This window comes from Vigna unguiculata, chromosome 2 (assembly GCF_004118075.2).
Source record: "Vigna unguiculata cultivar IT97K-499-35 chromosome 2, ASM411807v1, whole genome shotgun sequence".
NCBI lineage: Eukaryota > Viridiplantae > Streptophyta > Magnoliopsida > Fabales > Fabaceae > Vigna > Vigna unguiculata.
The window spans coordinates 23,875,390-23,903,258 of record NC_040280.1 but is presented as its reverse complement, the minus strand read 5'-3'; the positions used below and the strand labels follow the sequence as shown (position 1 = coordinate 23,903,258).

Here is a 27,869-nt window from a genome sequence, read left to right as displayed (position 1 = left end):
AACGATATTGACGCAAATATTTATTTGTAAGTGTTTGAGTACTGAATATAATTTTAATGAATCTGATAATAGCAACAACATCTTGATTGATTAATATTTGGTATAAATACACATTTGGTACCCAAACTTTTTCGGAAAATTCAATATGGTATCCAAATTTTAGGAATGTTCAATTTGGTACCCCAATTTTCTAAAGAGGTTCAATTTGGTCCTCTCTGTTAAGTTGGAGTTAACACCGTGTCTGTACAAGACACGTGTCAAGCCATGAAATTTTTATTTTATTTTATTTTATTTTTTTCAAAAAAATTATTTTTTTTTTCAAAAAATTTAAAAACTGCCACGTGTCAGTTTATCATCGTGCCACGTGGCAGCTTACAAGCATGACACGTAGCAGTGTAATAGTTGTTTTCAATTTAGTACCCCAATTTAAATTTTTGGTTCAATTTAGTACCCCAATTTTTTAAAATCATCCAATTTCGTCATCTTTCATTTGAGACCAAATTAGTAAATAAGCTTAATTACAACCTATATATACATGTTACAATAACTTTTTCTAATATGTATACATCAAATCATTTCACCTAAATACTTAAATTATTTTATTTTTTCATTTTAACCTTTGTAATTTTTTATACATGAATTTTTTACACTTGTAAAAAATAAAATAATTTGAATATTTAGGTGTAGTGATTTGATGTATAAATTCAAAACAATTATTTTAACATGTTTATATAAATTATAATTAAGTTTATTTACTAATTTGGTCTCAAATAGGAAAGGACGAAATTGGATCATTTTAAAAAATTTGGGTACTAAATTGAACCAAAAATTTAAATTAGGGTACTAAATTAAAAACAACTATTACACTGCCACATGTCATGATTGTAAGCTGCCACGTGGCACGATGATAAACTGACACGTGGCAGTTTTTAAATTTTTTGAAAAAAAAAATATTTTTTTTGAAAAAAAAAATTAAAAAAAAATTCATGGCTTGACACGTGTCCTGTACGGACACGGTGTTAACTCCAACTTAATGGAAAGGACCAAATTGAATCTTTTTAGAAAATTGGGGTACCAAATTGAACTTTCTGAAAAAGTTTGGGTACCAAATGTGTATTTATACCTTAATATTTATAATCACATACAAAATTAATGGTAATTAATTATATATATGATACGATGAATGTTACCCATGTGAATTTTCTTACGTTTATTTGATTGATTAAGATGAAATATTTGATTATATTTCTTAAACTGTTCACAACAATTGAAAAGAAGGAACATAGTTTAATAGTTTTATAATTTGTTTATAATGATTTTAATTGAGTATTTTAACTCACATAAGATCTATGTCACTACATTTATTGATTAAAACATGTTGTGCATTGGTAAAACATGATATTTGTTATAGTATCAAATTATGATGATGACCATTTTAAGAATTTGTAGTTTCTCACTCTATGAATATCTTTAGTATCAATTGTGTTATTCCCAAACTAAAAGAGGGTGATTATAAGTTTTGGAAGAAAATAGTTCTTCTCCATGATTATGCTATTAGAAAATCATAACCATTTGTTATTACTGAGACAAGCACTCAAGATGATGTTGATTTTTATGAAAAGAGGGAGAAGTTGAATTGTCTCTTTGTAAAGTTCACAAGAACCATCAATTTTTTTAGAATTGGGGGTTCTGTTGATCAACATGACAATGTAAAAGATTTACTAAAGGATATTGATGAATAAATGTCTTACCAACACTCTTATCATGCAATTTTAATCCTTAAAGTTCATCGAGATTAAAGGAGTGCACATAAACAACATTATGGCTCAACTGAAAGCCTTGGAGGTTACATTTCGGATTTCTTCCTAGTACATTATATTTTGTGTACTTTATCTCATTAGTAAGTTTCTATTAAAATTTATCATAACACATATAAGAATAAGTGGTCTATTAAGAAGAAATTTTGGAAATTGAGGGAGGTAAAATGATGAACTGGATTACTTCTCTTAACAATAAAAAGAATTAGGTTAATCAAAAGGGAAAAAATGTCTACTAAGTCGATTGTAAAGAAGAAGTCCAAGTATTTCTTCTATAAAAGGAAGAGACATATGAAAAAAAAGTTGTCCAAAATTTAAGAATTGGTTAAGAAAGGTAATCATTTTGCTTTTGTTTGTTATGAATCTATACTACTAGTATTAATCATAACACATGATGGATGGATTGCGGATCTACAATCCATATTTGCAATACCACAGGGGATATGCAAAAAGTCAATGAGACCAATGTGAAGTGAGCATCATATGTGTATGTGTGCGTGGGTGTGTAGGTGCGTGGGTGCGTGCGTGAGTGTGTGGGTGGGTGGGCAGTTTAAGTGTTTGGAAGGTCTAAAACAAACTTAAAAAATAAGAATTTTCATTTAAAATTTATTTTTATTAGGTTTAACATTTTTTTCAATAGATTATAAGGCTAATCAATTTAATGTTTCTTGAAACATGTCCAATTTTAAATAAGTTTTTATTATCTTTAGCTTTGAGAAGCTCCTTTCAAGAACAAGTAACATTAGAATTGTTAACATTATTCTAAAAGTTATATATGCATTTGAAAAATAATTTATTCTTTTTATATGATTAAGAATGTCAATTGGTTTATCATTTTTCAAACCTATAATTTCTTTTAAGATATTTAATTCTGAAAATAAATTAAATCCATCAATATCAAATAAATTATCATATTTTAAAGATTTTTCAAGGTTTAAGCATTTTTTTTCTCAAAAATATACAATCCAGCGACTTTAATTTTTTAACATTAAATAAAAAACCAAAAAATATCTTCATATATTTTAAATTGTTCAAATTTATTTAGAAGGGTGTTAGTATATAAAATGTAATCAATTCTAAATGATTCTTGAAGAGATTTTACAATTCCAGTCTTAACATTCTCATTTTCTTTTTGCGTCTAATATGTTTTTCATGAAACTTAGGTTCTATATTCATTTCATACGATTTCCTTGACAAAAATAAATGCATTTTCAAATCCATTTGCTCACTAGGTTTTCTTAATCAACTCTCACCATATTCTTAATCTTAAAAGGAATCAAGTTAATCCTACATGAGTACTTTTCAAAAAATGAAAGAAAACCTTTCAATTGTTCAATAGCTTCATCAATGCATATATATTTTGATTGTAAATTCTTAGTTAATAAATAAAGATTGAACCCTAATCTAATTAATAGTTTTGTAAAAAAATTCAAAACAACTTTTGAAACTCGTAAATTGAAAAGTATCGAAAAACAAAATTAGACAAAAAAGACGCATTTCTAATTCTAATACAAATCTAAAACAAAATAAAAACAACATCAACAGAAATAGAAAGAAGAAACATATTAAACATAAATGATGATGAAAAAATTAGTACATACGGACAATATGAAATTCAAAGAATGTAATGCCAAAATGCTAAGAGAAGGACAGAAGAAAGTATGGAGTGATTTAATGTATTAATTCTAAAAAATTATTTTAACATACACATATAAATTGTAATTAAGTTTAATTACTAATTTGGTTATTGGATCGTTTTAAAAAATAAGAAGGAATAAATTGAATCAAAAATAATAAGATGATTAAATTGAACTTTTAAAAAAATTAAAAGTCTAAATTGAACTAAAAATAATAAGAGATCAAAATAAACTAAAGTAACAAATTGGAAGACTAAATTAATAATTAAACCTGTATTCTATTAAGAATTCCATTAGTTTGAAAAATCACGAGTCATGTAGGAAATAAAAATATAAAATCACAATAAGTACATTGACATTGAGTGCATGGAACATTGTATTTGTTAAAGTCCATAATAATTTTGCATTGATAATGAATTGATTTATTTAGATAAATACAAAAACTCTGGAAAGTTAGATAACAATATTGCCCTCGGTTTAACTTTATTCGCAATTATCCACCAATCTCTGTTTCCATCATCATGCAGAATTTGATTTCATCTTTAATCCTACTCCATTGTCATCTCCTGAAACCAATAATTTCATTACATTTGTAGAATTAGATATTTTTAAATTTTATTTTCATATATGATAAGATTCTAATGGAAGAAAACAAAAGTTAGTTATATACTAAAAATGTACAACTTATTTAAGCTTATAACGAATTTTGAAAAGGAAAACTGTATTCTACTTGCGAAATTATTTATAAAAAGATATCATAATTATTTTTATTGAAACGCAAAATTATTTTTTTAAATATAATACTATTTTGTGTCCAGTAATTGTCCGGGAAGAGTTTAGTATAGTTCTTTTGCTCACCAGTAAAGAAGAAACCCTAGTAATTTGATTCAGCTCTCTGATAACGTCAACCAAATTCATTCTTTCTTTTGGTGATTCCACAGAGCAAGCAAGTCCAATTCTGAAAAGCGAGACTACACACTTTTCAGCCTTTGCATTAAGATTACCACAGTTTCCCTCCACTGCAGTTGCTTCATATTCTGAAATGATTCTTGGATCCAAAATCTGCAAAAGATTATTAGGAATTGAAACTGCAACGAAGTTACGAAGATTTTGACCATCTTTAAACATTTCATCCGTAGGTCTTCTTCCAGTAAGCATTTCCAATATAAGAATTCCAAAACTATACATGTCACCGTAAGTTGACACCTTGTACCTCTCTCCATACTCTACAATATATACAGAAAATTGTCAATAAATAACATTGATAAATAACAAGTAGACAAAAACAAAGTGAAAATTTAGAGAAACAATAATGATTAAAATCTGAAAACAATACCTGGAGGAGCATAGCCAACTGTACCCTTTATTCCATTTGTACTTGTTTGCCCAGAAGTGGTGTGATTGAAAGTTGACAAAAGTCTTGCTATACCAAAATCACCCACATGTGCAACCATGCTATCATTAAGAAGAACATTGCTTGGTTTTATATCACAGTGAATGATCAATTGTTCACACTCGTGGTGCAGATAATGCAATGCAGAAGCAACATCAATTGTGATGTTTAATCGTTGATGAAGGCTCAATCTTCTCATGTGTCGTGCACTTGGTGGACCAGGATGAATCCACTGTTCTAAGCTTCCATTTGTCATATACTCAAAAATTATAGCTTTGAATTCTTGACCTTTGTAATCTGTGCTAGAGCAACATGTCAAAGTCGGAACCAGATTTCTGTGTCTAATATTTTTAAGTGCATTGCATTCAACAATGAAACTTTTGTCAGCTCCTTTCTTTTGAAGGTTTAGGACCTTTATGGCAACAATCTTGTCTTCTTGCTCAAGAGTTCCTTTATACACAGAGCTAAAGCTTCCAGATCCGATCAAGTTTGAAGATGAGAACCCATTTGTTCCATTGTATAGGCTTTGGTATGAAACTTTAGGCAGTTGGTCTATTGTTGGTGAATTCAAAGATGGTTTATTACTCCTTTTCCTCACCCAGTAGATTGTTAGAATAACCAACAATATAAGAAGAGAAGCAACTACACTTACTATAATTGCAATTAATCGGAGTGAGTGATGCTTTGCTTGTTTGGTGGCTTTGACAGGACATAATGGTAGATGCAGCTTTGAAATACCTCCACAAAGCTTACTATTTCCAGTAACAATTATCCCACTTGCATTACTGAATATGCCTTTAGTTGGTACCTCACCATCCAGCATGTTAAATGATATATTGAAATATTGTAACAAAGAAATGCTCTGCAGAACACTAGGAATTGATCCAGACAAGAGGTTTCGTGAGAGGTCTAACCTTTGAAGACCTCTGAGTGATGCCAAAGAAGAAGGGATGCTTCCTTGTAGAGAATTCCCTTCCAAATAGAGCTCCTGCAACATTATGCATTCTCCAATAGTTTCAGGAATGTGACCAGAGAGACGATTCTCAAACAAATATAGCAAGTTGAGATTTTTGAGGTTGCCCACTTCTTCTGGTATATTACCACTCAACAAGTTTTGTGACAATGAGAATGCATTAGTTAGATATGAAAGATTAAAAACCTGCAATGGTATGGTTCCCGTGAGATTGTTCTGGGAAAGGTCTAAATGTTGCAAAGATTGGCAATTTCCTAGACTTGGAGGAATACTTCCTTCTAACATGTTTTCTGCCATGTCTAAATAATACAGTCGACTGAGATTGCCTATGAAGGTTCCTAAGCTTGACAATTTGTTTCCGCTTAAGTCCAACACTTGCAACTTCTGTAGCTTCGCAAAAGTTGTCGGAATAATTCCATGAATGAGATTTCGTTCCATAGTAAAAAGAATTAAGCCAATTAGATTTCCACATGTGGCTGGAATATCTCCTGATATTTGATTGCCCCCGAGATACAATTCACTGAGTTTGGTGGATAAATTGCCCAAAGAATTTGGCAAATGTCCTCCAAAATTATTGTAAGCCAAAGACAAAATTTGCAACTCGCTACAGTTTGTCAATGATTTTAAAAACTCCAAATCGTTGGTTGAATTTTCACCTAGATTGTTTATACCTAAACTTAGATATTGAAGATGTATTTGCTTCTTCAGACTCGGAACTTGTCCGGAAAGATGGTTATCAACCATATCAATTACTGAAAGGACGGATGCATTTTCTATGGAAGTTGGGATTGGTCCTGATATTTGATTTGCATCAATATAAAGTTCTTGGAGATTAGAGAGGGTGTGGAACATGTTGGATGGCAAAGAGCCGTTAAGTTGATTTAGGGTCGCAGAGAATACAGTAAGAGATGACATATTATAAAAACAAGAAGGAAATGGTCCTGTCAATTTGTTGGTAGATAATGATAGAAATGTCAAACGTTTGAGATGACAAATTTCTTGTGGAATGTTTCCATTAAAATTGTTAACTCTTAGGGAGAGATAGATTAAGGATGAAAGATTCCCTATGAAGGATGGGATTGTTCCAGATAAATTATTCTTGTAAAGGTACAGTTTTTGAAGCTTCTGAAGTGAGACAATTTCCACTGGTATTTCACCAGTCAGATTGTTCCCATTTAGGTACAAGATTTTGAGATCAGTGCATGCAGTCAAGTTTGAAGGAAATTTTCCTACCAGCAATGAGTTATTTGCAACAGAAAGGTACTGGAGTTTTGACAACTTACCTAATTCTTGGGGGATTTCTCCGTAGAAGTTGTTGTTTCCAATGTTGAAAGTTGTCATGTGAGATAGATTGCCTATGTGTGGAGATATGAATCCCTTCAACTTATATCCTATCAAATTCAACTCTGTAACTCTTTGAAGCATAGAATTGCACGTGATTCCATGCCAGTTACAGAAGTGTGTAGATGTATTCCAAGAAAACAAGATTCTATTTGGATCACTGGATATGGATTCCTTGAACTTCAGCAACGCAAAATGATCGGTCTCATTTCCTAATGCAAAGACAGTGATGTTTGGAGTAAACCATATTGATTTCAATAGAAAGAGAGAGAAAAGATGAATGAGTATAGACCAAAATGTAAGTAGTGTACGACAAAAATACTTCATTTTGATTAAGAAGTGGAAGGTAGTAGATGATGGTATCTCTGTTCTTATGTAAGTTATATAGAATTTGGTAATTGAATGTGGTGACATGTTTTCCATGTCAAGTCAACTTAATTTATGCTATGTCACAAAAGTTTTGTCGTAAATTATAAGTAGCTACTACTTTAAAAGGAAAAATAAAAGGAAGCATATAATGATTAAAGGGACGCACAATGATTTAATAATAGAGTGATGAAGACATAGCTAAACTGGATTCTTTATTTTTGTTGTTTCTACATTTATTTTTCATTTTTTATTATGAAATAGAAGACTTATACGTTCCCAAACACTAGAAACATGAGAAAGAAAGTATTTGAGAGAGAAAATATTTGACTTGAATGGAAAACAAGAGGTAGTGGGTGGGTTGTTAGTTGTCGGCCAACTCACAAAAAGAGAGTCTGAGAGAAATATAAAATAAAATAAAAAGTCTTTGGGGATCTCTTTTATAAACTTTAGAATTTAAGTCTTGAGAAAAATGATATAAAAATTGATGAAAATAAATATAACACAGTAAAATAAAAAGTGATTGTAAAACAAAATACAGAAATAAATAAAAATATGCAAAACGTAAAAGAAATACTGATAACTTTTATCACATTTTTATTCAATGAAATAATCAATTATTTTTACTTAATTATTGATTTTGATGTATGGTATCGCATTTAGGTAGGTTTGGAATAGTTTTCTTTTTTTATATACTTTCTTTACGACCACTACTAAAATAAACAAACAAAATGGAGAATTAAAATATTTTTTTATGAATTAAAAATAGTTTATAATGAATTTAAAACAAGAATCTGGATAAATTATAATTGAAAATATCCATACATTAATCATGTATAAACCAATCTTACATGACAAATTAACTTATCTTTTTATCTTGTGGTTAAATATGCTTAGTCTTTAAATTTATATGAATAATAAAAACTCGTTCATTTCTTAAATTTTGATATATAAACTTTAAAAACATATTGATATAGACATTTTAAACTAATGATATTTATATTTTAATTTGCCAAATAATAAATGATGTTTCATATTAATATTTAAATTAGTTTTTAAACTAATGATATTTATATTTTGATTTGTTAAATGATGTTGTAAATTAATATTTGAGTTAGAATATGTCAAACAGTAAAAAATTTAAATATTAATCTAAAATGTATTTAACACATATAACAAGATTAACCCAACTGAATTAAAAGGATTATATTAATGTATTTTTAAGACTTGAAAACTACAAGGACGAATTTTAATTTTTTATTTAAATTTAGAAACTAAAAATATATTTAATATTTAGTTTTAGTGTATTTTAATTGCATAAAAGGATGTTGTAAAAACATATATGATGATACTATGAATTAAATTAGATTAGAGAAAATTTTTAAAAGGTACTCACGTGAATGATATAAGGAATTTCTTTAAATTAGATAATTTTTTTAAAAGGTATTTTCATTCTCCTTAAACGTGTTTTCTCTGTGACTTAATCTTCCTTAATTGGAGAGATAATTTTTGTTTAAGGAGTATAATTAAAAATGATAAATAAACTCGTTCTCGTGAATATTGTCTGAACTTGTTTCCAATGAAAAATTTCCGCATTGACCGTGTATGAGTATGAGTATGGAAAATTTCTGACTTCTTCAATTAAGCATGGGGATGGATATGGGGATGTACATATCCACCCCCGTCCCCTTCTCCATACCGCCATAATACATGTCTCCGTCATATTCTCGTCTCCGTTTAAATTATTAAAATATTCATAATCAATTTAGTAATCTTATATATATATATATATATATATATATATATATATATATATATTATTACACACTTTTTATTTTCTAATTCTTCTAATTGTTTGTTTTTCATGAAATTCATTCGTATCTCCAATATATTTTTCATCTTATTATCATAACCTTTATCTAGTTATGTTCAATTGATATACTTTAATTAAATATTTTTTATGTCTCACATTTGAATCTTTCTATTCTTTCTTAATATTTTTATTTATTGTATATTTTTCTTTCACAAGAAAATGTTTAACACTCTCAATTCAAGTGTTTAATAGCTAAACCTTTTATTTACTAAGTAATATAAAATAATTATCTTACTTACTCTATTATTATTAAAAAAAATTATTTGAAGAACTTTTTTTGTTTGCTAAAACAATTTTTTTTATTTCTCAACTATTCACTATGTTGATATTTCAAAAACATTTATATCTCTAAGGTATTTCTCATCTTATCATACCTATAATTATATTTTTTTTCCTTTTGTGTGATTTCATTCAATAATATCTCAAATTGTTTCTAAGACACATATTTAAATTTTTCTTAATATTTTTATTTGTTGTTTATCTTTATCATATAGAATAGTATTTTGATATATTTTACATAACTATTTTTTTAATTTTCTAACTCATTATCAAACTGTAATTTTGTCACTACAATTGTATAAATAAAATTTATTTACTATAATTTAAAATTTTAATATAATTGCTATGATTTTTTTATCACCATCCAACATATATTGCAGTTCGAAAGATACAAGATCTATGTTGAAATTTTATTTTTATTAGTTTAATATTTATTCTTTGCATGATTTTTGTTAAGTAATGTATTATAACTTTTATTAGTTAAAGAGATTCATTAGAATTTAAAAAAATTAAAGTAAACAAAAATTTAAAATAATTTTTAATTTGAATATTTGTTTTCATTTTATATTTTTTTAAAATATTTTTAAATTTTATCAACTAGGTATCATTAATGGCAAATTTAATAAATGTTTTGGTTCTCATGAAATTTTATTTAGTATTCTAATTTGAAATATATATAATTATAATTTCTTTCAAAATATTTGATATCGAAGAAACAATTCACCACTTAATATTAAATATTTGATAATATTACGTTTCGTTTCCCGTAATTTTATATTATTTTACAAAATTTAATTAATTAATATTGAAATAGTAAATAAGCGGGTATGAGTATGAGTTATATATTCGTTATCTGGTGAGGATGAGGATGAGGATGAGATAAAAGTTTGATACCCATTAGATTTGATTATGAGAATGGAAATGGATTTTTTTTATAAAGATGAGTATGAGATTGCGAAATCCGTCCTCTCACCCTACCTGTTGTCATCTCTAGATATAATATAATTTTAATGTATATCGTTAGAGTTCAAAGCCGGTCTTTATCTCTTTTTTACTTAACATTAAATTAATGTTTGAGTCATATAAACTCGTTAAAAGTCTTTCAACAAATCCTAGAGCTTTAACTACAGTTTTATTGGCACTTGAGTGTTTAATTCTTAATTTGAGTGACTTAACCTATGTGCATAAATTATCAAGTTTCAATTAAGTGATTTCTTTTTCAAGGAGATAAAGTTATGTTGATCTCTCAAACGCAAGTTACAGACTCTTGTTTGAGCTAAACAATGGTGAATAATAAGCGGAATCATTACAAGCTGTTTCACCAGTGAAATATTATTTGAATGATATTTAGTCTGTGTGCAAATAGAATACAAGGAAAATATTACCCAAACATCACACTTGATATACTGAATTTTGAGGAACTTTTTTATTATTATTATTTTGAGTCTTACCATGATTCTTAACAGTTATGTATTTTTTTTTCAATTGAAGCTTATCTTGGAAAAGTATAAAATTATCTTCCTCTTAACTATTCTTCATCTCCTAAGTTTTCTCATATTTTTTCTTTCTTTTCTCCTTATCATTTTCGCCGTTCTTTTTATGTTACCTTGTTGAAGTTTCTTTGTCCTTATTCTACTCATAAATTCAAATCCTTAAACAAAGCAAATTCATCCAATAGTTTAGTTACTTCATAAGTGAATATTTATCACTAAATAAACACATACTTCAAATAAACCCAAAATCATACTAAAATATAAATGGTTAGAATACTCTCTCGATCCTCCTTTTGGTTCAGAAATCTCAAATTGGTCATCGTATTTTTATTAATTTCAATTTCGTCCTCATTTTTGTAAATGAGTATTAAATCAACCCTTTTCGTTAACAGTTGGCAAACGGCGTTTATACGTGATGATGTGGTTGTAATGTGTATTCTTACGTGTCATCCACTTGTGGTTTGGCACCGGAAACAACCGTTCTTCCTTTCCCCTTTAAGAAGAGATTATGTTCCCCTAACATTTGAAGGTAAGGGTTTGAAAGAGGGTGTTGAAGTTGTCTCCTCTATTTTGAATGTCTCCCTCTCATTCTTGCTTATCCTACACTTGCAATGGTTGGAGAATGAAAAATTCTAGCGTTTCTTCTCATGGGATGTGGTGAGGAGGTTCGATTTAACACTTGTTTGCTATTGCGGTGAGAAGGCAATCACACTCACGATATTAGTTTCTATTTCCCTTCACCAATTGCAATCCCTAATTAGTTAATTTAGGGTTTCAATCACAATCCCTTTTTAATTCTTGGTCCATGCACACAATTTTGAATACTGAAAATAATACACAAAGCCACGTCACAAATTCAAAATTGGGCTGATTTAACACACATTTACAAAAATGAGGACGATATTGAGATCAATAAAAATACGATGACCAATTCGAGATTTCTGAACCAAAACAATGACATTTTAACCTATATAAATATATCATTGTTTATGTACACAGATTTTACAATCTGTCCAACACATATTTCACACATCTTAAAAATAAAAAAAACATTGTATAAATGTTATTATTGACTCTCTTTACTTAAATTAAAATATGCCTATTAAAAAATCTCCTTTTGACACTTTTGTAATCCAAAACAATACATATAAGCTGTTCTAAATTTGAAAAGAGTTTTAAAGAGAATAGTTTTAATGAGATACAGTCCAGAATAAAATAAGTAATGAATGTCTAGTTTTATTTATAAACTTTCAAATGTTTATCCATTTAAAATTTATCTTAAAATGAAACTCGACTCTTACCATTTTTTAAACGTAATATCCATATAGAAGTCACAGAAAGCTATTATTTTATAATATTTAATTTTAAAAGAATGCTAAATTAAATAAATATGTCTCGTAAGAGCATAGAAGGGAAAGTATGAGAGTTTGAAAGAAAAAAAGATGAAGTTATTGTTTAAAGACAAAAAATTATAAAAATATTGCACTACAACACATTGGTATATTAATGACGATTAAAATAGATTTCAAATGACTGTTTTTAAATGGTCATTGTTTTCAATAAAAGTGTAAACAAATGACGACAGTTTTAGAATCGTTATCAAAACTTTAAACAATGATGATCATTGAAAAATGTCGTTGAAAACATAAAAAGAAAAAGAAACTTTTAATTGGACAAACAATGCCGTAAAAACTCATCATTCAAAGTATAAAGACAACAATTTATATAAAGAACTGTCATTAAAAACATAAATGATAACGATTTTTGTGAAAATTATGGTTAAAAGTATAAGCGACAACAATTGTTTTAAAAAACTATTGTTAAAAGTACAAAGGATAACGTTTGTTGTAAAGAACTATCGTTATCTTTTATTTTTAAAATTTAAAATTTTTTATTTTAAAAGTTACAATTCTTGCAAAAATTTTCAAAACTCATTTTGCAACCATTCATGACAACAATTTACCATATGCTAAAACAAAACTTAATAAAATAATTTCTAATTTGTTTAAAAAACTAGGCTTTCTACATGTGTAACATTCGAGTTTTTTTAAAATGCACTTTCTTTGATTGTTTTAAATTAATGTAAGTTTTAAATACTGTTGAAAAAAAAGAAAGTTTGTAATAATAAAAATAATAAAAGTAATTGTCAATGATTGTTGAACAACTATGTGAATTGTATGTATGTAATAAATTTAGAATATATCGTAAAAGAAATAACTCTTTAAAACATACGATAAACTTGCATACCATCATTCGTAAAGAAATATATATTTTTGTAAATTTTTTAAATGAAATTTTAATAAAAGTATAAAAAATATAAAATATAATACAAATTAAACTAAATAATAAATTAAATTAAATATCATTTTATTTTATTTTATTTTAATTAAATTTAACTTAATAAAAATAAATTTAATTTAAATTTAATTTTTTTATGAACAAGGATACTCGTGGATAAAATAGTATGATACTTACACCTATTTCATTTATAAATAAATATTAGTATACTCGTCACTCGCTATCTGGAGATAAATATCCATCATAAATTTTCTTCATCCTACCCTAAGTGTTCCTCTGTTTTATATATTTTTTATTTCTAACAAAAACAAAATAAAATAAAATCATCATCAATGCATTAAAATTAACAGCAATGACATCAGCTCAGTAGGTTCACATTGAGTTTTCATCTTCTACATGTATTATCATATTATCATTCTCAACCTCGATTGTTTTGTTGGGAATTCCGATAGATCAAAAAATAATGAATCACGTAAAACATACAAGCACAACCTAAAATATATAAACACAATAAGTATATTGAGTGCATGGAACATTCCATTTGTTAAAATCGGCCATGAAAATGTTACATTGATATGAATTGATTTATTTTCATGAATACAAAACATCAGGCAACTTAGCAGACAATTTGTTGTCCTTGGTTTATCCAACAATCTCTGTTTCCCTCGTCATGTAGAATTTGATTTCAACTTTAATTCTACTCAGTAGTCATCCCCTGAAATACAATAATTTCATTAAATTTGAAGTATTAGATATTTTTAAATTTTCTTTTCATTTATGATAAGATGGTAATGGGAGAAAACAAAAGTTAGTTATATACTAAAAATGTAAAACTTATTCAAGCTTATGCCTAGTTTTGAAAATGAAAACTTCATTCTACTTGCGAAATAATTTATAAAAATAGATCACAGTTATTTTATTGAAACACAAATTAATTTTTAAATATAATAACTATTTTGTGTCCAGTAATTAGTATGGAGAGAGTTTAGTGTAGCTCTTTTGCTCACCAGTAAAGAAGAAACCTTGGTGATTTGATTAAGCTCTCTGATAACGTCAACCAAATTCATTCTTTCTCTTGGTGATTCCACAGAGCAAGCAAGTCCAATTCTAAAAAGCGAAACTACACACTTTTCAGCCTCTGCATTAAGATTACAACAGTTTTCCTCCACTGCAGTTGCTTCATACTCTGAAATTATTCTTGGATCCAAAATCTGCAAAACATTATTAGGAATTGAAACTGCAACGAAGTTACGAAGATTTTGACCATCTTTAAACATTTCATCTGTAGGTCTTCTTCCGGTAAGCATTTCCAATATAAGAATTCCAAAACTATACACGTCACCGTAAGTTGACACCTTGTACCTCTCTCCATACTCTAAAATATATACAGAAAATTGTCAATAGATCATACTGATAAATAACAAGTAGACAAAAACAAAAGTGAAAATTTAGAGAAACAATAATGATTAAAATCTGAAAACAATACCTGGAGGAGCATAGCCAACTGTACCCTTTATTCCATTTGTACTTGTTTGCCCAGAAGTGGTGTGATTGAAAGTTGACAAAAGTCTTGCTATACCAAAATCACCCACATGTGCAACCATGCTATCATTAAGAAGAACATTGCTTGGTTTTATATCACAGTGAATGATCAATTGTTCACACTCGTGGTGCAGATAATGCAATGCAGAAGCAACATCAATTGTGATGTTTAATCGTTGATGAAGGCTCAATCTTCTCATGTGTCGTGCACTTGGTGGACCAGGATGAATCCACTGTTCTAAGCTTCCATTTGTCATATACTCAAAAATTATAGCTTTGAATTCTTGACCTTTGTAATCTGTGCTAGAGCAACAAGTCAAAGTCGGAACCAGATTTCTGTGTCTAATATTTTTAAGTGCATTGCATTCAACAATGAAACTTTTGTCAGCTCCTTTCTTTTGAAGGTTTAGGACCTTTATGGCAACAATCTTGTCTTCTTGCTCAAGAGTTCCTTTGTATACAGAGCTAAAGCTTCCAGATCCGATCAAGTTTGAAGTTGAGAACCCATTTGTTCCATTGTATAGGCTTTGGTATGAAACTTTAGGCAGTTGGTCTATTGTGGGTGAATCCAAAGATGGTTTATTACTCCTTTTCCTCATCCAGTAGATTGTTAGAATAACCAACAATATGAGAAGAGAAGCAACTACACTTACTATAATTGCTATTAATCGGAGTGAGTGATGCTTTTCTTTTTTGGTGGCTTTGACAGGACATAATGGTAGATGCAGCTTTGAAATACCTCCACAAAGCTTACTATTTCCAGTCACAATTATCCCACTTGCATTACTAAATATGCCTTTAGTTGGTACCTCACCATCCAACATGTTAAATGATATATTGAAATATTGTAACAAAGAAATGCTCTGCAGAACACTAGGAATTGATCCAGACAAGAGGTTTCGTGAGAGATCTAACCTTTGAAGACCTTTGAGTGATGCCAAAGAAGAAGGGATGTTTCCTTGTAAAGAATTCCCTTGCAAATAGAGATTTTCCAACATTATGCATTCTCCAATAGTTTCTGGAATGTGACCAGACAGACGATTCTCTAACAAATATAGCAAGTTGAGATTTTTGAGGTTGCCCACTTCTTTTGGTATAGCACCACTCAACAAGTTTTGTGCCAATGAGAATCCATCAGCTAGAGATGAAAGATTAAAAACCTGCGATGGTATGGTTCCCGTGAGGTTGTTATAGGAAAGGTCTAAATGTTGCAAATCTTGGCAATTTCCTAGACTTGGAGGAATACTTCCTTCTAACATGTTTTCTGCGACGTCTAAATAATACAGTCCACTGAGATTGCCTATGAAGGTTCCTAAGCTTGACAATTTGTTTCCTCTTAAGTCCAACACTTGCAACTTCTGTAGCTTCGCAAAAGTTGTTGGAATAATTCCATCAATGAAGTTTTGTTCGATTGTGAAGAGAGTTAAGCCAATTAGATCTCCACATGAGGCTGGAATATCTCCTGATATTTGATTGCCCCCGAGAAAAAATTCACTAAGTTGGGTGGATAAATTGCCCAAAGAATTTGGCAAACGGCCTCCAAAATTATTGTAATCCAAAGACAACACTTGTAACTCACTACAGTTTGTCAATGATTTTAAAAACTCCAAATCATTTGGTGAATTGTCACCTAGATTGTTTCTATCTAAGCTTAGATATTTAAGATGTATTTCCTTCCCCATACTTGGAACATGGCCATAAAAATTGTTATCAACCATATTAAGTGTTGAAAGGATGGATGCATTTGTTATGGAAGATGGGATTGGTCCTGAGAATTGATTCAGACCAATTTGAAGTTCTTGGAGATTGGAGAGGGTGTGGAACATGTTGGATGGCAAAGAGCCGTTAAGTTGATTTAGGGCCACTGAGATTATAGTAAGAGATGACATATTATAAAGACAAGAAGGAAATGCTCCGGTCAATTTGTTGATAGCTAATGATAGAAATGTCAAACGTTTGAGACGACAAATTTCTTGTGGAATGTTTCCATTAAAGTTGTTAGAACCTAAAGAGAGATGGGTTAACGATGAAAGATTCCCCATGAAGGATGGGATTGTTCCAGATAAATTGTTCTTGTAAAGGTACAATTGTTGAAGTTTCTGAAGTGAGACAATTTCGACTGGTATTTTACCAGTCAAGTTGTTACCGTTTAGGAACAATATTTTGAGGTCCGTGCAAGAGGTAAGGTTTGAAGGAAATTTTCCTTCCAACAATGAGTTATTTGCAACAGAAAGGTATTGGAGTTTTGACAACTTACCTATTTCTTCAGGGATTTCTCCGTAGAAGTTGTTGTTTTCAATGTTGAAAGTTGTCATGTGAGATAGATTGCCTATGTGAGGAGATATGAATCCTTTCAACTTGTATCCTCCCAAATTCAACTTTGTAACTCTTTGAAGCATAGAATTGCACGTGATTCCATGCCAGTTACAGAAGTGTGTAGAAGTATTCCATGAAAACAAGATTCTATTTGGATCATTGGATATGGATTCCTTGAATTTCAGCAATGCGAAATGATCGGTTTCATTTCCTAATGCAAAGACAGTGATGTTTGGAGTAAACCATAGTGATTTCAATATGAAGAGAGAGAAAAGATGAATGAGTATAGACCAAAATTGAAGCAATGTGAGAGAAAAAAACTTCATTTTGTTTAGGAAGTGGAAGCTAGTAGATGATGGTTTCTCTGTTAGCTAAGTTATATAGAATTTGGTAATTGAATGTGGTGGCATGTTTTCTTGGTCAAGTCAATAACCAGTCAACAATAAAGACCAAGTAAACTGTATTTGTGCTATATCACAAAAGTTTTGCCCCAAATTATGGGTTGCAACTTTTTTAAAATGAAAAAAAAAAATTAACTCGTTTAATTTAAATTTCACAGACATTGATGGAGTATCATAGTTTACTTATTTACTATTTTATATTAAGTCGGTAAAAGAAATTATTGAGTGAAATTGTAAAACCTTTCAGATAATTAGTTTCAAAAGAGTCATTTTGTTAAGAAACTGTAATCATATTAAGGTCTATTTTTCATATATTTGTATTTAAAGAACTTACTTGATGTAACAAATATTTACAGGAGTAAATTTATGTTAAGAATATTTAAAAATAACAATTACTAGTTTAATTTGAAAAATAATTCAAGTGTTAAAAATTAATTGAGGTTTTTGTTAAAACTTAGTTTCAGATAGGTCAGGCAAATCAAATTATGTATTTATACATTCAGGTTTACTGTATAGCAACAGTCAACAAATTCAAATATATAAAATTAAAAGAATAAAATATTATTTTATTCAGATACTTAGTAATAATTTTAGTAAAATTAAGAATACACAAGCATACTCCAGTATTCATCACTGTCCTGAGTTATAAAGTTCATTCATATATTTCATATTATTATCAAAATAATAATAATAATAATAATAAATTAATAATATATACAAAATGATTGGTTCAGAGAATAAGCTACGTTTGTCCATCTTTATCATTCTTATGAAAATTCTAGTATCTCAAGTCAAAAGTTGACGAAAAAGAGTTGACGACAAAGTGAAATACTTGAGTTTTATTAGCTCAAGGATATTTGTTATTAAATATTAAACTTATTTTAACAAAATTTAAAGTTGCACTTAAGAATTAACTATTTTTTCTACTCAAATATGTATGCCTTATTTTGAACTTAAAAATGGAAATGCCTAATGCTGTTGCAAATTTGATAAATTTGATTCATATAATATTGTCTCAATTGAAGAGTTTAGCATAATTTTTATATTTAGAAAAGGCGCATAATGATTAAATAATACAGTGATGAACACGATAACTAAATTGGATTTATTTATTTTTGTTGTTTCTCCATTTATTTTTATTTTTTATTTTAAAATAGGTGACTTATATGAGAGTAGGGATGGCAACGGGGCGGGGCGGGGACGGGTTTCACTATCCCATACCCATTCCCGCATAAAAAATTCATCCCCATCTCCATACCCAAATTCAACGGGTATCAAACTTTTGTCTCATCCTCATTCCCACCGGGTAACGGGTATAATCTCGTACCCATACCCGTACCCGTGTTCTAACTACTTCAATATTAATTTTTATAAAAGAAAAAAAATTACGGTAAAGAAAACATAATATTATCAAATATTCAATATTAGAAGAATGATTGTTTCTTCCATATCAAATACTTTGAAATAAATTATAATTGTCTACATTTTAGATTAGAATACCAAATAAAATTTCATGAGAACCAAAACATTTATTAAATTTGCAAACTACAACATTGATGAACTTAGTTGATAAAATTAAAAAATATTTCAAAAAATATAAAAGGAAAACAAATATTCAAATTAAAATATATTTTAAATGTCTGTTTACTTCAATTTTTTAAATTCTAATGAATCTCTTTCTTATACACTAATAAAAGTTATAATACATCACTTGATCAAAATGACACAAAGAACAAATAATAAACATAATAATAAAATTTTGACATAGATTTTGTATCTTTTGAACTTCAATATATGTTGGATAGTGACAAAAAAAAATTCATAGCAATTACATTAAACTTTTATATTGTAGTAAATAAAAGTTATTTATACAATTAAAGTGAAAAAAATTACAGTATGATTAATAATGATTTATAAAATAACAAATAATTAGATAGAATATATCGAAATATTATTCTACATGATGAAAATAAAAAATAAATAAATATATAAAAAAATTAACAAATATGTGTTTTAGAAATAATTTGAGAGACTATTAAAAGAAATCGCACAAAGGAAATCAAATGTATAATTAAGGTATGATAAGATGAAAAATACTTTAGAGAACTAATTATTAAATTATGTTTGAAGTGGTTAAAATTAAATAGAAATATCATTACTGACCAACAAATTTGTCATTAAATTACAAATAAATTAGTCACTAAATCAAGTACTGATTCGATCATTGAATCAATCACTAATTTAGTCATTGATTCAGACAATAAATCAACTACTACCACCAATGACAAAAAATAGTGACTGATATGGGTTACTGACGAAAAATAGTGAATTATCATATACTATTCCTAAATATCATTATATATATATATATATATATATATATATATATATATATATATATAATTTTAACCACTTCAAACATAATTTAAAGTGAAAAAATTACAGTACGATTAATAATGAGTTATAAAATAAAAAATAATTAGATAGAATATATCAAAATATTATTCTACATGATGAAAATAAAAACAATAAATAAAAATATTAAAAAACTAACAAATGTGTGTTTTAGAAATAATTTGAGAGACTATCTAAAAAAATCACACAAAGGAAATCAAATGTATAATTAAGGTATGATAAGACGAAAAATATCTTAGAGAACTAAGAAAACTTTTCAAATATCAACATATATACTCAATGGTTGAAAAATAATAAAAATTATTTTAATGAAATAAAAGAGTTCTTCAAATTAAACAAAAATTAATAATAATAATAATAAGTAAAGAATTTTTTTTATATTACCTTAAATTGAGAGTATAAATATTCTCATGTGAAAGGAAAATTTATAATAAATAAAAATATTAAAAAATAATAGAAATATTCAAATGTGAGGCATAAATTTTTTTTAATGAACATACATCATTTTAACATAATTACATAAATGTTATGACAAGATAAAAAAATATATTGGAGATGAGAATGAGTTTCATGACAAACCAAATAATTAAAAGAAATAATATATATATATATATATATATAAGGGTTACTTGATTAATTGTGAATATTTTAATAATTTAAACGAGAATGGAGATATGGCGGGGACGAGTATTATGGCGGGTATATGTACATCCCCATACTCATCCCCATACCTAACTGAAAAAGTCGGGGATTCTCCATACCCATATCCATACCCATACCCAGTCAATGCGGAGAATCCCATCAAAACAGAGACAGATTCAGATAATACCCACGAGAACGAGTTTATTTGTCATATCTATATGAGACAGACAATACATGATTTGAATGGAAAATAAGAGGTGCCGGCTGGGTAGTAGTCGGTCAACTCATCAAAAAAAAAAAGACGACGAAAAAATAAAATAAAATAAAGTCTTTGCGGTCTACTTTAGAATTTAAGTGTGGGAAAATCATATAAAAATAGATGAAAATAAATATAACACAAATTAAAATGAAAAAGTGATTATACAACAAAACATAAATAAGTTATTATTACTTAATTACTGATTTTGATGTCTGGTATCGCATTTGGGTAGGTTTGGAAAAGTTTTTTTTTTCATATACTCTGGACAACATTTTTTTTAACACAAATAAAAGAAAAAAACTAAAAAGAAAATTGAAATACATTTTTATTATCTAAAAATAGTTTACAATGAAATTAAAAAAATAAGTTGGATAAAGTATAATTGAAAACATCAATACATTAATTATGTATAAACCAATCTTATATAACGAAGGAACTTATTTCATTTTTTATATTTTAATTTCATCAAAGTATGTTGTAGAAACTGATCTAATATTATGAATTAAGTTAGATTAGAGACATTTTTTAAGAGGTATTTACGTGGTAATTGAATGTGTGTTTTATTCTTTTTATTTGAGCGACTTAATTGGGAGAGACAATTTTTGTTTAAGGGTATAATATCATTTTAATGATATATTGTTAGAGTTCAAAACTGGTCTTTATGTCTTTTTTACTTAACATTAAATCCATGTTTGAGATTTTGTCGTTTGGAGTCAAGTCTATACTTTTTATTGATTATTTTTTGTGTTATCGAATATTAAAAGTATATTATGTTAGTATTTTAAATATTTTTTTAATATATTTTAAAGGGTTAAAATTAGTAATAATTAATATATTATATAAAATAAACACAATAAAGAAACAGTATAAAAAAATTCAATAAAAAATCTAAATCCGTTTAAGTAGCATACACTTGCTAGAATTGGTTTAACAAATCCTAAGCTTCAATTAGAGTTTCGTTGAAGCTTGAGTGATTAACCTTTACTTTGATTGACTTAACATACGTGCATGAATTGATAAATTTTAATTAAGTGTTTTTGCGCAGCTAGTATTTTACAATCTTGAATCTTCAAATAATCTTGGCCATTTTATGCGGGTTATGCATTGTTTTTCTTACCTTCATTTTACACAATTATTCCTTTCTTTTTCTGCATATGTAAGCTTGGTGAATGGCATACATAATTATAATCATATCAAACAAGGATTATATTTAGACTTTGATTTCTTCGCAGACCTGCACAGTAAATGTAAAGATTTTAAAACTGTTAATGACTATAAAACTCAACAATCTAGTGTCACAATATATATTGAAAGATTCCAAAAACATATTACAATATATATTTTATTAGTGGTGACAAAAAATCTAATTTTTTGGGATATTCATCCTCTAAATCTAGATTTTCAAATATAGATAATTCAAAAAATTTAATCTAAATTTTTAGTTGAGTTAGGCTAAATGTCGAGATGAACTAACTCAAAGTTGACTGTATTTGACTGAGTCGGCATTGTCCTATACGAAGTTTGGTTGTATTCGGCCGAATTCAGTTAAATCGGCCACAGTCGAAATTTGTCCCAACCGACCCTGAACCAAATTTGGAAGTATTTGGTCGAGTTGACCCCAAGCCAAATTTGACTGCATTGGATTGAATCGGTCTTGACCCAAATTTGGTTGTATTCGACTGAGACGACCTAATATGAAATTTGGTCGTATTTAGACGAGCCGGTCACAATCGAAATTTGGTTGTATTCAATCGAGTCAGCCTCGACTAAAATTCGGCCGAATTCAGTCATGTTGGCCTCAACCGAAATTTGACCAAGTAGGCCATGACCCAAATTTGGCCATATTTTGCTAAGTTGACTTTGGCCAAAATTTGTCCGTATTAGGCAAAATCGGCCCCGATCAAATAACTGCTACAATAAATTATATATATATATATATATATATATATATATATATATATATATATATATAATTAAAATATTGTTAATTATAGTATATTAATATATAATAGTTAATAATATATATAAAATAATTATTACTTTTAATATTATGTATTTATAATAATTAAAATATTATTAAATATATATATATATATATATATATATTATAATTGTTATTAATAAGATATATATATATATATATAATAATTAATTAAAATAAAAATATATTTAAATAGGTATACTAATTAAAATGTTGTTAAAATTTCATATTTTTAACATATTTATAATTTTTTTATTAAGGATATTTTAGTAATATTTAAATTTTATCTATTAATTTTTTTTTAATCTATTACATCAATCAAATCATTTCCTAACTTTCACAAAATTTATTTCCAAATCCATTCATTTTACCCTCTAAGCCTCTATTCGTATGAGAATATACTACTGTAGAGAGGGGTTTGGTGAGATGGATTGGAGGTTTAATTCATGTTCTTATCTGCTGATTTGTAGGAAAGGGAAAGAGTTGATTTGAAGGATAAGATAAATTTGTTATCTTCTTGAAGGTGTGCTGATTTGAGTGGATGATGAAGGCTTTTACCATTATATCCTCTTCACGTGCACTTATATGACTTATGTATTTCATCTTTTTTTTCTTTTTCTGTGATGAAATGGATGCAAAGCAAATAGTGAGATGTAGTAGATAATTATTATAATAAATAATGATAATAATAAATAATTATAATGATACTAAATAATACTAATAATATTCAATAACAATAATGTATTGATTTTAACTATAAGGGTAAAATAGTAATTTTATATTTTTACTTTATTAAACTTATTTTTTTTATCTAACATATCAATCAAATCATTCACAAACTCTCACAAATTTCATCCTAAAATCCACTCACATTCACCCTTAAATCCTATCAAAGAAACACAACAAATTATCCTCTCAAATTCACCCAAACTCATCATCTCCCTCTCCCTCTCCCTCAAATCCATCTTGGCAAGTGAACAAAGCCTAAATCTACTAAAAAAATACACATATATCCATCATCTCAAATCTACACAAATTCATCTTCACATTTTTCTCCAAATCTATCTTATATCATAGGAGAACAACCTTAAGGGTGTGTTCCTTTGAGAGAATGGATATGGGAGAGAGTGTGAAGATAAATTTGTGTAGATTTGGGTGGATGAATTTTTGTATTTTTTTTAGTAGATTTAGAGGATAAAGTGAGTGGATTTAAAGATAAGTTTTATGAAAGTTAGTGAAAGATTTGATTGATGTGATAAATAAAATAAAGGCTTAATTATCATTTTGGTCCCTTAATTTATTGGGTTGGTTCACTTTGGTCCCCTTATTATTTTTAGGTTCAATTTGGTCCTCTAATTTTTTAAAAGGTTCAATTTGGTCCCTGCCGTTAAGTCAACTTTAACACCGTATCCGTACATGCCACGTGTCATTTTGTGGAATTTTCAATTTTTATTTTATTTTATTTTTTAATTTTTTAATTTTTTAAAAAAAATAAATAAACTGTCACGTGTCACCTTATGGTTGTGACACGTGTCATCTTATGGTTGTGACACGTGTTACTTTGAGATTTTTTATTTAAAAAATGTACTGCCACGTGGCAGGTCACGATTGTGCCACGTGTCAAGCTAACATTTGTTGTTTTCAATTTAGTCCCTCTATTTACAATTTTGATTCAATTTAGTCCCCCAATTTTTTAAGATGATTCAATTTTGTCCTCTCTAATTTGATACCAAATTAGTAATTAAGCTTAATTACAACTTACATATACATATTAAAATAATTTTTATTATATTTATAGATTAAATTACTCAATCTAACAATTCAAATTTTTTTTTTTTTTACATGTATAGAAACTTTCAAGTGTAAAAAATTACAATTGAAAAAATATAACAAATGAAATAACATGAGTATTTAGGGAGTGATTTGATGTATAAATGGTAAAAAATTATTTAAACATGAATGTATAACTTGTAATTAAGCTTAATTATTAATTTGGTCTCAAATTGGAGAGGACAAAATTAAATCATTTTAAAAAATTGGGGGACTAAATTGAATCAAAATTGTAAAAAGAGGGATTAAATTGAAAACAACCAATGTTAGTTTGACACGTGGCACAATCGTGACCTGCCACGTGTCACAACCATAAGGTTACACGTGTCACAACCATAAGGTGACACGTGGCAGTTTAATTTTTTTAAAAGAAAATTTAAAAAAAAAATTAAAAAAAAATTAAAAAGAAAAATAAAAAAAAATTGAAAATTCCACAAAATGACACGTGGCATGTACGGAGACGGTGTTAAAGTTGACTTAACGGCAGGGACCAAATTGAACCTTTTAAAGAATTAGAGGACCAAATTGAACCTAAAAATAATAAGGGGACCAAAATGAACCAACCCAACAAATTAGGGAACCAAAATGATAATTAAGCCTAAAATAAATTGTAAAAATAGATAGAATTAGAAAGTTACCAAAATACCCTTGATGGAAAAAGAGAAGGATTTTGTAATTTAATGTTATAAAAATAATAATAATTAATTATTACAAATTAAAAAAAATATTAAAATTATATAAAATTCTAAAATAAAAAAAATTAAATTTTTATGAATGTAAAAAAATTATACAATTAAATTTTAAAAGAAAGTTAAACAATTAAATTTTAAACAAAATTTATAAAAAGTTTAAAAAAAAGTAAAACAAAAGTATAAAAAAATTAAAAAAAAGTAAAAAAATAAATAAATAAAACCATGACACCGGTGAGGTAACCGGTGTTGCTCCTTCATAAAACAAGGCACCGGTTACGTAACCGGTGTCGTCCCTCTCACATAACACAACACAACACCGGTGCCATCCCAGCTTTAACACACACACTGGTGCCATCTCCAAACACAGCCCTGCAACACCTCTCACGGCACCACCGCAACACCATAACTCAACGCACGGTCACCCTTTTTGTCGACCACCACACCCCAAACCACCTCATCTTCTTCCCCCTCCATGCACTCAACAATCACACACCATAACTCAAGGGCAATTTGGTAAAGACTCTCATTATACTCGCTTATAATTGAAAAACAAAATTTGATTAATGTAAAAAATAGTACAAGAAAATGTAAATTTTTTGTTAGTTTTTTGTTTAAGAAATTAATTTGATAACAATGACACAAACAATGCGATTTCAGCATTTCCATTAGAAGAGAATTGTTTTTATTTGCATCTTCTCCCATCTGCAGTGACCTAACAGCTTGTGCTGCTATATAATCAACAGAGAACCCAGCAGAACCCCATCCCACTTCTTCATGCACATTCTTCTCGCATCTGAAAGACCACTCGCCATTTTTAGAAGAAACAGACCATGCCTCCACCTGCAAACAAACCAAAAAACGTAAAAAATGTACTCACTCCACGAAAAAAGCACCAGGTTCGGCCGTCCAGCTTCACCAGTGTTGCAGACACACAACTCCTCCGGCAGCCGCCAGCTCCGGCGACTTCAACCAACTCCTCCACCTCCACCTGCACAAACCGCAACTGAATGAAAAAAAATATATATAAAACCATGACACCGGTGTGGTAACCGGTGTCGCTCCTTTGAAAACAAGGCACCGGTTACGTAACCGGTGCCATCCCCTCTATCTCACACAACACAACACCACAACACCAGTGCCATCCCAGCTTTAACACGACACCGGACACCGGTGCCATCCCAGTGCCAACCCCAAACATAGCCTTGCAACACCTCTCACATCACCACCGCAACACCTCTCACGACCACCACCACACCCCAAAACGCAAGGGCAATTTGGTAAAGACTCTCTTAATACTCGCTTATCTCTCCTTTCATCGTGGATGAAATAATTTATCAATCCCTCAAATTTGTGCTTCCATATCACTTCAAATCACTTAAATGGAACACGTTTGAAAAACAATTCCCCGCTTCCAAATTCACTTAAACAGTTTTACTCCTTCAAACGAACAGCCCTAAGTGTTTTCTATGAAAGTTTTCGATAAAAATAACTAAGTTCTATAGATTTCTTTTGTCGAGACTAGCAACCATTAAACATGTTTTCGAACTAAAGAAAATATATACTTGAAAAATGAAATACTACCGAAACAAGTTCACAATAACGAAAGTATTTTACTTTCGGAGTAAACGTGAAAGTGAAATTTGAACATCCTACTTAATAAGTAATATATTGGAATTAAAACTTCAAAGCAGTTTAAGTAAATTTCAGTAAAAAATATTCAATGTAAATTAAAGAGTAAAAATAAAGGTTTAATTACTCGGATGGTATCAACTTTAGTAGGAGCGTGTAAATATGGTATCCGTGGTTAAAAAGTGTCAATTACGTTTGCATCCACACCTTTTGAAAGATGCTTCAATTATGTCCTTTCTTGACAAAAATAATTAACGCCATTAATGACACGATACGTGTCACTCTCTGATTTTTTTTATTTTTTGTTTAAATTAATTTATTATTTTTTTTTTTGCAAAATTTTTTTGTTGTCACGTGTCAAGTCTCTATTGTAACACATGGCAATGTCAATGCCACGTGGCATGATAATGTCACGTGTGTCAAATGTCATTATCCTTATCTCAATTTAGTCCTCATATGTCTTTGATTGTTTTAATTTAGTCCTTACTTTTGTGTCTATGATTCAATTTTATCCCATTTTTTTAATAATTGAAATATATTTTTATAATCCATTTTTTATAAAATTAAAACTAATTAAGTATAAATATTTGTACAAAATTAAGTACTGATATTTATATTAAAATTTAGTACTCAAAGAATACATTAACAAAATATTGGTTAATAATATACAATAATGTAATATGTTAAAAAGT

At 28.4% G+C, this 27,869-nt stretch overlaps 2 protein-coding genes across 2 annotated transcripts; both read right to left on the bottom strand.

The window, feature by feature from the left end:
• Positions 1–3,940: 3,940 nt before the first annotated feature.
• LOC114173127 (probable LRR receptor-like serine/threonine-protein kinase At3g47570) lies at positions 3,941–7,512 on the bottom strand. The gene is made up of 3 exons (XM_028057355.1): positions 4,791–7,512; positions 4,313–4,680; positions 3,941–4,020 (listed from the first exon to the last, which is right to left on the bottom strand). Exons 1-3 carry the CDS (start codon positions 7,486–7,488, stop codon positions 4,003–4,005), a joined length of 3,084 nt encoding a protein of 1,027 aa, XP_027913156.1. The 5' UTR covers positions 7,489–7,512; the 3' UTR covers positions 3,941–4,002.
• A 6,477-nt stretch (positions 7,513–13,989) lies between these two features.
• LOC114174580 (probable LRR receptor-like serine/threonine-protein kinase At3g47570) lies at positions 13,990–17,654 on the bottom strand. Its single transcript, XM_028059414.1, has 3 exons — positions 14,957–17,654; positions 14,478–14,845; positions 13,990–14,185 (listed from the first exon to the last, which is right to left on the bottom strand). Exons 1-3 carry the CDS (start codon positions 17,652–17,654, stop codon positions 14,168–14,170), a joined length of 3,084 nt encoding a protein of 1,027 aa, XP_027915215.1. The 3' UTR covers positions 13,990–14,167.
• Between the last annotated feature and the right edge of the window lie 10,215 nt (positions 17,655–27,869).

What these genes read in the sequence shown, in the direction of transcription:
- LOC114173127 (XM_028057355.1), bottom strand. Translation starts at nt 7,488, where the DNA reads ATGAAGTATTTTTGTCGTACACTACTTACATTTTGGTCTATACTCATT. An exon ending in AGTTGGCTATGCTCCTCCAG is followed by an intron (nt 4,681 to 4,790) that starts GTATTGTTTTCA and finishes TATATATTGTAG; the next exon opens with AGTATGGAGAGAGGTACAAG.
- LOC114174580 (XM_028059414.1), bottom strand. Translation starts at nt 17,654, where the DNA reads ATGAAGTTTTTTTCTCTCACATTGCTTCAATTTTGGTCTATACTCATT. An exon ending in AGTTGGCTATGCTCCTCCAG is followed by an intron (nt 14,846 to 14,956) that starts GTATTGTTTTCA and finishes TATATATTTTAG; the next exon opens with AGTATGGAGAGAGGTACAAG.